At 39.7% G+C, this 16,605-nt stretch overlaps 1 protein-coding gene across 1 annotated transcript; it reads right to left on the bottom strand.

Moving 5' to 3' along the window:
• Window positions 1-13,844: 13,844 nt before the first annotated feature.
• LOC112733620 (protein FAR1-RELATED SEQUENCE 5-like) lies at window positions 13,845-16,104 on the bottom strand. Its single transcript, XM_025782645.1, has 5 exons — window positions 16,015-16,104; window positions 15,126-15,185; window positions 14,970-15,022; window positions 14,284-14,874; window positions 13,845-14,196 (listed from the first exon to the last, which is right to left on the bottom strand). Exons 1-5 carry the CDS (start codon window positions 16,102-16,104, stop codon window positions 13,845-13,847), a joined length of 1,146 nt encoding a protein of 381 aa, XP_025638430.1.
• Window positions 16,105-16,605: the final 501 nt, after the last annotated feature.

Below are 16,605 nucleotides of genomic sequence, written 5' to 3'. Positions count from 1 at the left end.
TTTTCAAAAATTCTTTTTAATTAACTAATTATTTTAATTTTTGATTTTAATTTTCGAAAATTACTAACCTTTTTCAAAAACTATTTTCGAAAATCACTAACCCTTTTTCAAAAATAATTTTCGAAAATCCTTCTCCCTCATCTCCTTCTAATTATTTATTCATCTACTAACACTTCTCTTCATCTCACATCACTGCTCCTATCCTTACCTTTGTGTTTGGATTCTTCATTCTTCTTCACCCCTATTCCTTTTCTTCTTCTACTAACAATAAGGAACCTCTTTACTGTGACATAGAGGATTCCTCTTCTTTTCTTGTTCTCTTCTCTTTCTTATGAGCAGGAACAAGGAAAAGGCATTCTTGTTGAAGCTGATCCAGAACCTGAAAGGACTCTGAAGAGGAAACTAAGAGAAGCTAAATTACAACAATCCAGAGACAACCTTATTGAAAATTTCAAACAAGTAAAGGAGATGGCAGCCGAACCCAACAACAATAATGCAAGGAGAATGCTTGGTGACTTTACTGCACCAAATTCCAATTTACATGGAAGAAGCATCTCCATTCCTGCCATTGGAGCAAACAACTTTGAGCTGAAACCTCAATTAGTTTCTCTGATGCAGCAGAACTGCAAGTTTCATGGACTTCCATCTGAAGATCCTTTTCAGTTCTTAACTGAATTCTTGCAGATATGTGATACTGTTAAGACTAATGGAGTAGATCCTGAAGTCTACAGGCTCATGCTTTTCCCTTTTGCTGTAAGAGACAGAGCTAGAGTGTGGTTGGACTCTCAACCCAGAGATAGCCTGAACTCTTGGGATAAGCTGGTCACGGCTTTCTTAGCCAAGTTCTTTCCTCCTCAAAAGCTGAGCAAGCTTAGAGTGGATGTTATAAACCTTCAGATAGAAGGAAGGTGAATCCCTCTATGAAGCTTGGGAGAGATACAAGCAACTGACCAAAAAGTGTCCTTCTGACAGGCTTTCAGAATGGACCATCCTGGATATATTCTATGATGGTCTGTCTGAACTAGCTAAGATGTCATTGGATACTTCTGCAGGTGGATCCATTCACCTAAAGAAAATTCCTGCAGAAGCTTAAGAACTCATTGACATGGTTGCTAATAACCAGTTCATGTACACTTCTGAGAGGAATCCTGTGAGTAATGGGACACCTTAGAAGAAGGGAGTTCTTGAAATTGATACTCTGAATGCCATATTGGCTCAGAACAAAATATTGACTCAGCAAGTCAATATGATTTCTCAGAGTCTGAATGGAATGCAAGTTGCATCCAACAGTACTCAAGAGGCATCTTCTGAAGAAGAAGCTTATGATCCTGAAAACCCTACAATAGCAGAGGTAAATTATATGGGTTAACCTTATGGAAACACCTATAACCCATCATGGAGAAATCATCCAAATTTCTCATGGGAGGATCAAAAGCCTCAACAAGGCTTTAATAATGGTGGAAGAAATAGGTTTAACAATAGTAAACCTTTTCCATCATCCACTCAGCAACAGACAGAGAACTCTGAACAAAATACCTCTAATTTAGCAAACTTAGTCTCTGATCTATCTAAGGCCACTGTGAGTTTCATGAATGAAACAATGTCATCCATTAGAAATTTGGAGGCACAAGTGGGCCAGCTGAGTAAAAAGATCACTGAACTCCCTCCTAGTACTCTCCCAAGCAATACAGAAGAAAATCCAAAAGGAGAGTGCAAGGCCATTGAATTAATCACCATGGCCGAACCTGTGAAGGAAGGAGAGGACGTGAATCCCAAGGAGGAAGACCTCCTGGGACGTCCAGTGATCAATAAGGAGCTTGCCTTTGAGGAACCAAAGGGATCTGAGACTTATCTAGAGACCATAGAGATTCCATTGAACCTCCTTATGCCATTCATGAGCTCTGATGAGTATTCCTCTTCTGAAGAGAATGAGGATGTTACTGAAGAGCAAGCTGCCAAGTTTCTTGGTGCAATCATGAAGCTGAATGCCAAATTATTTGGTATTGAGACTTGGGAAGATGAACCTCCCTTGTTCACCAATGAACTAAGTGATCTGGATCAACTGACATTGCCTCAGAAGAAACAGGATCCTGGAAAGTTTGTAATACCTTGTACCATAGGCAACATGATCTTTGAAAAGGCTCTGTGTGACCTTGGTTCTGTAATAGAGAAACTGGGAATCTATGGGGTGCAAGCCACTAAAATCTCATTAGAGATGGCAGACAATTCAAGAAAATAGGCTTATGGACAAGTAGAGGACGTGCTAGTAAAGGATGAAGGCCTTTACATCCCTGCTGATTTCATAGTCCTAGACACTGGGAAGGATGAGGATGAATTCATCATCCTTGGAAGACCCTTCCTAGCCACAGCAAGAGCTGTTTTTGATGTGGACAGAGGAGAATTGATCCTTCAATTAAATGAGGACAACCTTGTGTTTAAAACCCAAGGATCTCTCTCTGTACCCATGGAGAGGAAGCACAATAAGCTTCTCTCATTGCAGAGTCAACCAGAGCCCCCACAGTCAAACTCTAAGTTTGGTGTTGGGAGGCCACAACCAAACTCTAAGTTTGGTGTTGGAGAGTATCAACAATGCTCTGAACACCTGTGAGGCTCCATGAGAGCCCACTGTCAAACTATTGACATTAAAAAAGCGTTTATTGGGAGGCAACCCAATTTTTATCTAATTTCTATTTTTATTGTTTTTCATGTTTTATTAGGTTCATGATCATGTGGAGTCACAAAATAAATATAAAAATTGAAAACAGAATCAAAAACAGCAGAAGAAAAATCACACCCTGGAGGAAGACCTTACTGGCGTTTAAACGCCAGTAAGAAGCATTTGGCTGGCGTTCAATGCCAGAACAGAGCATGGTTCTGGCACTGAACGCCCAAAATGGGCAGCATCTGGGCGTTTGAACGCCAGAATTGCACCCTGGAGAAGAGTTGGCACTGAACGCCCAGAACAAGCATGGTTCTGGCGTTCAACGCCAGAAATGGGCAACAAATGGGCGTTCAACGCCCAGAACAAGCACCAATCTGGCGCTGAACACCCAGAGTTGTATGCAAGGGCATTTTGCATGCCCAATTTGGTGCAAGGTTGTAAATCCTTGAACACCTCAGGATCTGTGGACCCCACAGGATCCCCACCTACCTCCACTCACTTCTTCTCACCCCTCTTTCACACAATCCCATAAACACTCTTCCCCAAAACTCTTCACCAATCACCTCAATCTCTCTTCCCTATCACCACTTCACCACTCACATCCATCCACTTTTCCCCATAAACCTACCTCATAAACTCCACCTACCTTCAAAATTCAAAATCAATTTCCCACCCAAACCCACCCTTATGGCCGAACCTTACCCCCCTCCCTTCCCTATATATAGCCCTCCATTCTTCCTCATTTTCACACAACACAACCCTCTCTTCTCTTCTTGGGCGAATACACCACTCCCCCTCTCCTCCATATTTTCTTCTTCTTCTTCATCTATTCTTTCTTTTCTTGCTCGAGGGCGAGCAACATTCTAAGTTTGGTGTGGTAAAAGCATAAGCTTTTTGTTTTTCCATTACCATTGATGGCACCTAAGACCAGAGAATCCTCTAGAAAAGGGAAAGGGAAGACAAAAGCTTTCACCTCCGAGTCATGGGAGATGGAAAGATTCATCTCCAAAGCTCATCAAGACCACTTCTATCATATTGTGGCCAAGAAGAAGGTGATCCCTGAGGTCCCTTTCAAGCTCAAGAAGAATGAGTATCCGGAGATCCGACATGAAATCCAAAGAAGAGGTTGGGAAGTTCTAACAAACCCCATCCAACAAGTCGGCATCCTAATGGTTCAAGAGTTCTATGCCAATGCATGGATCACTAGGAACCATGAACAAAGTAAGAACCCGGACCCAAAGAATTATCTCACCATGGTTCGGAGGAAATACTTAGATTTTAGCCCGAAAAATGTGAGGTTGGCGTTTAACTTGCCTATGATGCAAGGAGATGCACGCCCCTACACTAGAAGGGTCAACTTTAATCAAAGGTTGGACCAAGTCCTCATGGACATATGTGTGGAAGGAGCTCAATGGAAGATTGACTCCAAAGGCAAGCTGGTTCAACTAAGAAGACTGGACCTCAAGGCTGTGGCTAGAGGATGGTTGGAGTTCATCCAACGCTCCATCATCCCCACTAGCAACCGATCTGAAGTTACTGTGGATCGGGCCATCATGATTCATAGCATCATGATTGGAGAGGAAGTAGAAGTTCATGAAGTCATCTCTCTTGAACTCTACAAAATGGCCGAAAAGTCCCCCCCCCCATGGCAAGGCTAGCTTTGCCTCATCTTATTTGCCAGCTATGTTACTCAGCTGGAGCTTTCATAGAAGGAGACATTCTCATTGAGGAAGAGAAGCCCATCACTAAGAAAAGGATGGAGCAAGCAAGAGAGCCCATTCATGGAGCTCAAGAGGCGCAGGAAGCTCATCACCATGAGATCCCGGAGATGCCTCAAATGCATTTTCCTCCATAAAACTATTGGGAGCAAATCAACACCTCCCTAGGAGAATTAAGTTCCAACATGGGATAACTAAGGGTGGAACATCAAGAGCACTCCATCATCCTTCATGAAATTAGAGAAGATCAAAAAGCAATGAGGGAGGAGCAACAAAGACAAGGAAGAGACATAGAAGAGCTCAAGGACATCATTGGTTCCTCAAGAAGGAAACGCCACCATCACTAAGGTGGACTCATTCCTTGTTCTTATATTCTCTGTTTTTCATTTTCTATGATAAGTGCTTATCTAAGTTTGTGTCTTATTACATGATCATTAGTATTTAGTAACTATGCCTTAAAGTAGTGAATATGAATCCATCACCTCTCTTAAATGAAAACTGTTTTAATTCAAAAGAACAAGAAGTACATGAGTTTCGAATTTATCCTTGAACTTAGTTTAATTATATCGATGTGGTGACAATGCTTCTTGTTTTCTGAATGAATGCTTGAACAGCGCATATGTCTTTTGAAGTTGTTGTTTAAGAATGTTAAATATGTTGGCTCTTGAAAGAATGATGACAAGGAGACATGTTATTTGATAATCTGAAAAATCATAAAAATGATTCTTGAAGCAAGAAAAAGCAGCAAAGAACAAAGCTTGCAGAAAAAAAAAGAAAAAAAAATAGCGAAAAAAAAATATAGAAAGAAAAAGAAAAAAGCAAGAGCAAAAAGCCAATAACCCTTAAAACCAAAAGGCAAGGGCAAATAAAAAGGATCCCAAGGCTTTGAGCATCAGTGGATAGGAGGGCCTAAAGGAATAAAATCCTGGTCTAAGCGGCTAAACCAAGCTGTCCCTAACCATGTGCTTGTGGCGTGAAGGTGTCAAGTGAAAACTTGAGACTGAGCGGTTAAAGTCAGGGTCCAAAGCAAAAAAAAAGAGTGTGCTTAAGAACCCTGGACACCTCTAATTGGGGACTTTAGCAAAGCTGAGTCACAATCTGAAAAGGTTCACCCAATTATGTGTCTGTGGCATTTATGTATCCGGTGGTAATACTGGAAAACAAAGTGCTTAGGGCCACGGCCAAGACTCATAAAATAGCTGTGTTCAAGAATCATCATACTGAACTAGGAGAATCAATAACACTATCTGAACTCTGAGTTCCTATAGAAGCCAATCATTCTGAACTTCAATGGATAAAGTGAGATGCCAAAACTATTCAAGAGGCAAAAAAACTACAAGTCCCGCTCATCTGATTGGAGCTATGTTTCATTGATAGTTTGGAATTTATAGTATATTCTCTTCTTTTTATCCTATTTGATTTTCAGTTGCTTGGGGACAAGCAACAATTTAAGTTTGGTGTTATGATGAGCGGATAATTTATACGCTTTTTGGCATTGTTTTTAGTATGTTTTTAGTAGAATCTAGTTACTTTTAGGGATGTTTTTATTAGTTTTTATGTTAAATTCACATTTCTGGATTTTACTATGAGTTTGTGTGTTTTTCTGTGATTTCAGGTATTTTCTGGCTGAAATCGAGGGACTTGAGCAAAAATCAGATTCAGAGGTTGAAGAAGGATTGCTGATGCTGTTGGATTCTGACCTCCCTGCACTCAAAGTGTATTTTCTGGAGCTACAGAACTCAAAATGGCGCGCTTCTAATTGCGTTGGAAAGTAGACATCCAGGGCTTTCCAGCAATATATAATAGTCCATACTTTGAACGAGTTTAGATGACGTAAAAGGGCGTTGAACGCCAGTTCTACGCTGTTGTCTAGAGTTAAACGCCAGAAACAAGTCACAAACCAGAGTTGAACGCCAGAAATACGTTACAACCTGGCGTTCAACTCCAGAAAGAGCCTCTGCACGTGTAACATTCAAGCTCAGCCCAAGCACACACCAAGTGGGCCCCGGAAGTGGATTTATGCATCAATTACTTACTTCTGTAAACCCTAGTAGCTAGTTTATTATAAATAGGACTTTTTACTATTGTATTAGACATCTTGGGACGCCTGGTTCTTAGATCAGAGGGGCTGGCCATTCGGCCATGCCTGGACCTTTCACCTATGTATTTTCAACGGTAGAGTTTCTACACTCCATAGATTAAGGTGTGGAGCTCTGCTGTTCTTCAAGAATTAATGCAAAGTACTACTGTTTTTCTATTCAATTCAAGTTATTCCGCTTCTAAGATATTCATTCGCACTTCAACCTGAATGTGATGAACGTGACAATCATCATCATTCCCTATGAACGCGTGCCTGACAACCACTTCCGTTCTACCTTATATTGAATGAGTATCTCTTGGATCTCTTAATCAGAATCTTCGTGGTATAAGCTAGATTGATGGCGGCAGTTATGAGAGTCCAGAAAGTCTAAACCTTGTCTGTGGTATTCCGAGTAGGACTCTGGGATTGAATAACTGTGACGAACTTCAAACTCGCGATTGCTGGGCGTAGTGACAGACGCAAAAGGAGGGTGAATCCTATTCCAGCATGATCGAGAACCTCAGATGATTAGCCGTGCTGTGACAGAGCATTTGGACCATTTTCACAAGAGGATGGGATGTAGCCATTGACAAGGGTGATGCCTCCAGACGATTAGCCATGCAGTAACAGCGCATCGGACCATTTTTCAGAGAGGATCAAAAGTAGCCATTGACAACGGTGATGTCCTTACATAAAGCCAGCCATGGAAAGGAGTAAGATTGATTGGATGAAGACAGCAGGAAAGCAGAGGTTCAGAGGAACGAATGCATCTCTATACGCTTATCTGAAATTCTAACCAATGAATTACATAAGTATTTCTATCCTTATTTTATGTTTACTTCTTATTTAATTTTGAAAACTCCATAACCTTTTGATATCCGCCTGACTGAGATTTACAAGGTGACCATAGCTTGCTTCATACCAACAATCTCCGTGGGATCGACCCTTACTCGCGTAAGGTTTATTACTTGGACGACCTAGTGCACTTGCTGGTTAGTTGTGCGAAGTTGTGATAAAAAGTTGAGATTACAATTGAGCGTACCATGTTGATGGCGCCATTGATGATCACAATTTCGTGCACCAGTTTTGCTCTTAGGTATGGTTAAATTTATTCTATTTGCTTGTTTCAATATGAAATGTAGGGGTTGACATTCCGAAAATAGAAAAAAAAATCCAGCTCACCGGGAAATCAAAGAGCAATTTAAAAAGAAGACAACCACTCAACTGCGCGACTTTGTTTATGCCTGTCCTATGGAAACAGAAGCGGATAGGATTAATTTTAGAAGGTACTTCATATTGGTGGTCTTAAAGACGTTCCTGTGTCCAACCAGCCAACAAACAATTTTTGCATGGCACATTCCTCCAATTTTGGATGTCTCAGATCCAAGTAAATTTAACTGGGCACAGAAGACATTCAAGTGGCTAGGGAAGGTGATTGAAACACACCAAAATAAGAAGCTTGAAACCTGTGGCGGCTGCATGTTTGCCCTAATGGTATGTTTAATTGTTCATTTACTTATTTAGCCCACTTGCGGTAATGATGAACTAAGAAACCGTACAATCTTTCCATCCAGCTCTTGTACTTTCAGCGGCTAAGGCATGGGCCACTAGAGCGCTGTCGAGAACCGGAGCCATGGTTGACTGCATGGAATGCATCAGAACTTGAAAAAAAGGCAAACAATGTAATTGATGAGGTACTAGGATGGATGATATATTCTCTATTATAATATAATCAACCTAAGACATTTATTGTTTTCTACCTTGAGCTTTTGGATGAGCGTTTCGTAACCTCAGTTGACCCTTTGATGTTAGGGTCCCATCGGAAAGAGGGCCAAATTTTGAGAGGATCCAAAGTTGCGAACCAGGAAGAAGGGGGGAGTATATGCAGCTAAAAAAAGAGCGGAAAGAGAGAATGCATGAGTAAAGCGACTCAAAAGGTAATCTGTCCTTTGCAATTTAAAGCATGGGCAACATTAAAGTCATAGGCGTTTACTTTAGATTATAATTTCTGGTGTTTATTTTTAATTGCACAAATAGACACATGCTCCTATAGAATTTGGATGCTTTATATGTTCCACAACAGTGTACTTGTATGTCGAACTAATTAAAGTTGGTATGTGGAATTGTCGCTTAATGTACACAGGAATGCAAAGAGGTATCTGTTAAAAATATGGACTATAAGAAACCAGCTGAAACACCATCAAGGACATGTGAATCAAAACTGCCAGGAAGCCCTACAGAACCACCAGGGGTGAGTTCATCTGAGTGTCTACATGTGTTGGCATCATAAATTAATTACTACGATCTAGTATTGATGTTTCTTACGAAGTGAATTTTCTGTTGTGGTCATGGATTTGTATGCGAGTATATAACATAGCTGTTTCTTTCTAAAATCATGATAATTTGGTGTATATACCATATTCAGGGAAGCAAGATAGGCACCCGAAGAAAGCTGCTCGTCATCAGACCCAGATTCGGTAAAGGCAGCCATACAGCACGGGCTGCCAAGACGCGCAAGAAGAGGAGTGCAGTTGTTTCTGACTCCGATGACGACGACCACGTGCCACATGTTATTCCAAAGCGCCATTTATTTGATCACAGCTCAAGCCTGACAGGTGAGCACCTAAATCAGGATGCCAAACAGTTTGATGGGCCGCAATTTCATCCAACTACACCATCCACAGTAACAGAGCAAGTAACTGAATATGATTTTGACAGGTAAGCTCTATCAGTTTACATCTGTTGTAGATATGTAATGGATGTATCTTGATTTACATGTGACTTATATCAGAGTGATAACTGACTTGCCTTATTTTGTTGACTTCGATGTAGAGAGTTTGATTTGAACTTCGTGCGGTGTCCGGAAGTCGAGGAGATATTGGTAAAAATTGAGCAGAAGAAATATAGCAATCCTTTGGAAATGGAACCCCTACAGACCGTGATGCCGAATAAGTCACAGTGCCAGACCCCGAGTCCCGGAAGGCCTAGCTTTTCACTGGGTTTGACACAACTTGAGAAGCCACCGATCACACCCCCCATCACAGCAGTACATCCAAGTCTTAAGGATGTTAAGCTAGGAGAGGAGAAGGAAGACACGGTCCGAGATTGGATTCTGAACTCTTCCCTCAACGAAGATGAGCTGTTGGCAACCTACGATGGTAGGCCATATCTTCGGCTGTTGAGGAAGGATCTATTAACATTGAAAGCACGCGGTTGGGTTAACAACAACGTAAGTGCTTAATCTTGATGTTTTAGCTTCACTTGTTACATTCTTCGTACACTTTATATCATGGTTTTAAATTTTGCACCGCAGATCATTCAATGGATGTGTTACGCATTCAATGATGCACAGTCCGAGAGATTCAAACGCGATTTCTACTGTGTCTGTCCGAGCATATTGGTATGAATAATATAATATTTTCACAACTTATTGTAGGCACTTTATAACTGACTAATCCTCCTACAACAGGAAACAGTCATGCAACCACACAACCTCAAATCTTTCCATAACGGGCCAGTTGCGGTGTATGAGGGCTTGGGTCCAAACTTTGGAGAGGATTCCAGATTCTTTAACAAAGTGGATGCAGCAAAAAGAAAATGGGTGAGACATTGATGTATTTTACATGTTGCATGACATAGCATATTTAGACGAGAATGTAGTTGTCCGTGTTAATTAGTATGCATAGTTTGCTAGGTGTTTGTTGCATATGTAACACAATTCTTGATGTTTTTTCTTGATCGACCTGTTGAGTAGTTCTTGTTGAATAGAATCCATCATAATTAAGACGGGGGATGTATCGCCTATTGGTGCCCGTAGATTGAGATGATTGTTTCACTTGTGCGGAATTTGATCTATTTGTGCTTGATGGTACACAATACGTTTAATGTTTGACTATGTTGTGACGCGTGAATTTTTGTGACAGTGGTTTATTCCGATGTATTCAAAAGGACACTGGTGGCTGTATGCATTTGAAGTGGCAAGGAAAAGGATTGTGGTAATCGATAGTCTTCATGATGAGGCACCCGACGATGAAAGGAAGAAACTAGATTCATATGCGGTAAGATCAAACACTTGTTTAAGCTTTATTAATGAATACATGAACCACTTAAAACATATGCTAAAGAGAGATTGCTGAGTGATTTTCAGGGACGGCTAATTGAAGACATGGCTAGGGTGGCCATCCCGATGTATGACCGGAGTCCAAACAGTCCAGTGTGTGCGTATGCCAAAGTCCCCATGCAACCAAACGGGTAAGAGCGTTCAAACTAACAAACCCAATAAATGATCATTTCGTTAGTGGGTTTAGCATAACCATTTTATTGACGGCATCGGTTTTACTTGATTATCTAGTTGGGACTGCGGTATCTATGCCATCAAATTCATGGAGACATGGAATGAAGATTGTAACATAGACGAATGGAATGATGTAAGTTAACATGTCGGTCTATGTTTTGGTTGTTATTACCATCTCATGTTAATTTGAAACATTAAACAACATGCTTGTATTTTTAAAAACTACATAGGAAATGCTTCTGTCAATGAGATTTGAGCTGATGTTAGATATTGTTATGGGAGCCCATAATGGATCAATCCAACTGGTGCGATCTTTGTTAGAGCAGAAAGACGGACGTGTTCGCCGCAACCGTCAAAGAAACAAGAAAAAGGTGGTAAAATCACCCTTCACAGCACCAAGTACAAGGTCATTGATGGAAAGAGTGGGAGAATTACCTGTGAGGAAGACCCGGAAAAGGAGAATGCGATAGTTGTACTTAGTTTTCAAACAATACGCTCAAATCTTCTTAGCTTCTTTTTGTGTCCATGGGTTGGAGTTTTATTACAACAGAGTTGCTACATTATCATGGCAAAATTCATTTATATGGTTTATTTCTGTTGCAATACATTTGGTTTTGTTGCATGTAGTTAACGATTCTTAAAAGCTAAGAGTAAGGAACAACAAAGGTATTAAGCGGATCCATCCACGCACAAGGTGAATCAAAACTTAAAACTGAAATAACCATCCACCCAAGTAATAAATCAAACATCTTCCTTGTACTAGTTGTACCTAATAACAGACAACTCTTTAAGTTTCATAAATAAACACTCGAAACCTATAGAAATAACCATACTCTATCCTACTAAGCCGACCATCCACGATATAATACTAAGACACCATTCCTAATACACACTAAAAAAAAACAATTCGCAATCCACAGGCAAAAATCATACTGGCACAATTAGAAATAACCATCCATGAACCTGAGCCAGTGAACATCCATATTATAACTATTGTAAGTAATAACATGCAATTTTGTATCCACATTAAAAGTAACCATCCACTCACCTAATAACGCGAACATCCACATTATAAATCCTGTAACTAATCACTAGCCATTCGGATTCCACATTAAAAGTAACCATCCAGTAATATATTGAGGTGAACATCCATATTATAACTCGTGATTAATAACATTCCTTTCGTGATACATGCTAAATAACCATCCAGAAACAAATAGAAATAATCATCTGCAAACCTACTAAACCGAACATCCGCTTTATTTATCTTGGTTACTAAGACACTCGTATATATAAAAAAATAACCATGCACAAGCCTAAGGAATCGAACATCCATACTATATGACATTTAAATCATCAAAAACAAATAGCTAATCCGATAAGAAGTAACCATCCAAACACCAGAAAAATAACAATCAATAACCGTAGTAAAGCGAACATCCTACATATGCCACTCGAAGTTAAAAGCACACAACATCCCAAATTTATTAAATGGTTAAAATACAGATTATACGACATGTATTTATGTAGACAGTATTCTACAACCAGTCAATCGACATCCAGAAAAGTATAAACAGGCCAGATACGTGAGTAGCATCAAGATAATGTCATGAAAATACAAATTTCATAATTTTCTTATCATAGAAAACCTAAACAGAGAAAATGACCATGAAACATACATATTGAGTTGTATGCCCTAACAAAAGGGACCTCTAATATAACATAATGGATGCAGTATCGTAAACAATCTAGGTATTGTCAAAGGAGTTTAAGAGCGACATGAATCCACCAAGTCATTGCTTAGCAATCTGCTGAGCGGAAGCCTCCGAAGCTTGATTTGCAGCAGATTCTACACGATTATTCTGAAACAAACAAGCTCAATCAAAACCAACCCACTATCGACGTAATAAAAACCGTTGTAAAAGTGAAGTTTAACTTTAAATCCTATACATACCTTGCGTACACTCTTCCGCTTTCTCTGCATGGATTTTCTGATTGATTTATCCAACTCATATCCTAGCCTTTTGCCTTTTGGACAACCTTTAGTGGTTACTTTTGATGGGGCCTGAATGTCTTCTGTGCCGAAAACAGTCGAAGGGCCTGTGATGATGCTATTATGTGCAGTAGTGACCGTGTTATTTCGCATCTTGCCATGGTAATCTTCTAGCTTGGCCCTTGCATCCTCCAGAACATTATGCAGCATGTCTGCCTCGTCATCACAGTCCACAAATTCCTGTGCAACATTGTAGAAATGTGCACACAACTCTCTGAATATGTTGTGACTTTCATTTGAACGTCTAACGTCGTGGCTACTCTTAATGTAGGTGTGCTTGCGCTTTATGTTCTTGCTCCAACGAGGTAAAACATAGCAGGAAGGTACCTCGTTAACTTTGTAAGATGAAAGTACTACAAGACAGTGGCAACATAATATACCTGCACTCTCGAACAAGTTACAATCACATCGAACCTCGTGTGTCAAACGATCAAAATGGACGTCAAACGTAACATATCGAGTCGTCTCATAGACTAGTATTTTCTCTTCCACTTTTACCCTAGCGGAGTTGCCCTGTTCATCCACGGCACGAATAGTGCAATCAGCCTTCTTGCCAAACTCGGTTTGGACATCCCTAAACATCTCGTTGGTATACTCTTTTTGAAATCGTCTCTCGATAGCTGATCTAGTTGAACATGGGATTAGACCTCTCGAGTCTGCAGCATCGTCCTCCAGTTCCTTCTGCTCTTTCGTTCCTAGGACATTGTCGAACTCGTGGACGAACTGGACCAAACTAGTCTTACAATTTAAGTATCCACCAAAGAATGAGTGCATACCCTCACTCCTCTGCGTACTCTTCATGGAAGCCCAGAATTGACCCTTGAAAAAGATAGGCACCCACATGTGTCGGTCCTTAAATAGATCTAAAAAAGAAACAAACCCACCAAAAAACAAAACCATGCATAAGAACGTTTTTCCAGAACATAATACAAGAACACAACAACATCTAAGCACTTCCGGCACATGATTTTCCTAAAAAGACACAAACCTGATAGCCATCTGTTGTGATGTAAGTTGAACTCATCAATAAACTCAGCCTAATGATCCTCGAAATCCTCAACCGACTTAGAGTTCCATATAATGTGTTTCAACTCAGCATTCAACTCTTTGAACCTAGAATAACCTCCAAGCTTGTTGTGTATCTTTTGTGTTATATGCCATATGCACCACTGGTGTCGTGTATTGGGCAGGACCTTCTTAATTGCACCAAACATAGACTTGCATTGGTCTGTGATGATGCCCTTCGGTGCCATTCCCATGCACTTCAGCCATTGTGTGAACACCCACTCAAAACTCGGGATCTCCTCACTGCCTAGCAGAGCGCAGCCTAGCAAAGTAGATTTACCATGGTGGTTCACACCAATGAAAGCAGCGAATGGAAATCCATGCCTAAAGGACGAACAACTATATTTAGAAACATGAAACTAATAAAAAATAATAAAATAATTAAACAATGAGAACTTAAATACATTTTACCGGTTCGTGCTGTATGTAGTATCAAATGAGACCACCTCTCCATAGTATTCATAAGATGCCCTACACCTTGCATCCACCCAAACTGCACTCGTAAACTTGTTATCCTCATTTATATTCACTGCGTAAAAGTAGTTCGGATTCAACTCCTTCATTTGCATGAAGTAATTCAGCATCTCCTTGACATCTGCGTTTACATTTGTGGATCGGAGTCTTGATGAAATGTAATTCCTGACGTCCTTCTCTGAGAAGCCCAAGTTCGAAGGCCCACCAACTTCATTGGCTAATGCTAGAAAGGTCTTGTTGGGTCGAATGCCTGCCTCATCATTAACCTCAATGATACACTTCGCATGCATTGTTAACTCCCTGTTCTCGTGGTAGTGCACCGCCTTCCTAGTTGAACACGGGTGCAAGTGATTTAGTTCAACCTTCAACAAGACCCAATCATGCTTTTCCCTATCGAACTTTGCATATATTCTTGCTCTGCATCCCACACCTGCCATTGTGTTCTTCCGTATGGGTGCCTTGATACGAGACGCCCGGAAATCCTCCCGATTGCAATGGATAGATTGGTTGATCGGTTGCTTTGTCATCCTGTCAAAATTTGTGGCCCTTATCTTACTTATGAAACCAACTTTTTTTTTGCATAGGTCGCATAAAAATCCTGGGCCAACTTCAAATGCTCAAACCGCATCCCAACTCTTGGTATTTCATTGTCAGCAAGGCAACTATGGTCTAGTAACTGCAAATCAGTTCAAAATAGACATCATTTCAGCCACACGATGATAAATGGTCTATTCAAACATGCGGTTAACGAAAAAACAATAATAAAATAGAATCCGAACCTCATCAACAAGTTCCGTGTCATTACATTCCAACTCAGTAATTTTCGTACATTCTATAGCCTACAATCAAACATACACAACGTAAGTAGATGCTATAATAAAATATCAACTAAATAGAATTTATTAATACTATATCCAAAAATATGATATTAAAATTTATTAATATGCATGAATTAATCTAAAGTGGCACCTAATGAGTTAGTATTGTGTTAACTATTCCCTATTTATATACAGAATGCATAAATCCACCACATATCAAGTATCACTACACAAACTAAAATAGAGTCTTCTACTACCATGTAAACAGTCTCGTTATTAGCTCCTATAATTTTCTTCCATATTTATCCAAACTTGTTAGTGCATGCATGGTTTGATAGCATACAGATGAGGATTGTAACAATTTTAGTCGCAACTATGTGCAAAATTTTCATATTTAACACTATACATATATTCAAAACATGTCAGGGTGACCTATTAAAGAGGTATTGTAACACTTCATCATATCCAGTAAATAAATTTCTAACTTCATCTTCTTTAGAACTTTTCACATGGTTCATTGAAACTAGTTATAAAAACTTAGCAAGAACCCAATCTGTAACTAGTAAGTAGTAACAACTAACTAGTACATTGAATTATAACATTCCACCATTCTAAAATTGTAACTGTTTTCTCTTTTTAGGTAGAAAAAATTCAAACTAATCCTTTCACCGGATCATCCACTTATATATTACACTTTAACTAATAACCACATGAATGAACAAGAACACCATCCAAATTGTTCCGTTTGTAACAAAATATCATAATGGATTAAGAATGTTGAGCTTTTAATAACTATCTAATTTATATGAAAATAAACATACGTCTAAAAGAAACAAGATATATTGTTTACCTTGTCCAACTGTTCACTTTCTCCGTCGAACAAATCACCGGTAAAAGAAACTGGCACGAGACAACTCGGTTCAACGAAATTGTGCTCCATTAAAATGGTTGTGATAGGTGGAGACCTTGGGCTGCAGGAACTGCAATGGTGGAGGCCTTAGGCTGCAGGGGCTGCACAGGGCGTGATCACGGTGACCTACGCCGGGCTGCACAGTGCACGGGTTGACCGGTGTAGTGAAAAAAAATTTTCTCCACTTGGGGGGCTGCCGGACGTTGGAACAGGGAGGGAGGGCTGCATGGGTGGGCTGGGAACCAAGAGATAGGGGATATGGTTAGGATAAGAAACGTGTGCTAGTTCCTAGGTTGGTATAATTAATTGGTTATTAGTATAATTAAATCTATTTTGACTTATCCTTTTAAATTTTGAAAAATGGTTATTAGTATAATTAAATTAATTATATCATTAATTAAATTTATGAGTAATTTACATTTGTAACCCCATTGTTCATATTGTTCACTAGGATTATTGTTCTTTATTATAAATAAATTTGGCATTTTATTTTATACTTTCATTTTGAGTAAATGTTCAATTTAATTTTCA

Source organism: Arachis hypogaea, chromosome 13 (assembly GCF_003086295.3).
Source record: "Arachis hypogaea cultivar Tifrunner chromosome 13, arahy.Tifrunner.gnm2.J5K5, whole genome shotgun sequence".
In the NCBI taxonomy this organism is placed as follows: Eukaryota; Viridiplantae; Streptophyta; class Magnoliopsida; order Fabales; family Fabaceae; genus Arachis; species Arachis hypogaea.
Note: the sequence above shows the minus strand (reverse complement) of the source record. Positions and strands in the feature narration are given on the sequence as shown.

What these genes read in the sequence shown, in the direction of transcription:
- LOC112733620 (XM_025782645.1), bottom strand. Translation starts at nt 16,104, where the DNA reads ATGGAGCACAATTTCGTTGAACCGAGTTGTCTCGTGCCAGTTTCTTTT. An exon ending in AAAGTGAACAGTTGGACAAG is followed by an intron (nt 15,186 to 16,014) that starts GTAAACAATATA and finishes GTTTGATTGTAG; the next exon opens with GCTATAGAATGTACGAAAAT. An exon ending in ACACGGAACTTGTTGATGAG is followed by an intron (nt 15,023 to 15,125) that starts GTTCGGATTCTA and finishes ACTGATTTGCAG; the next exon opens with TTACTAGACCATAGTTGCCT.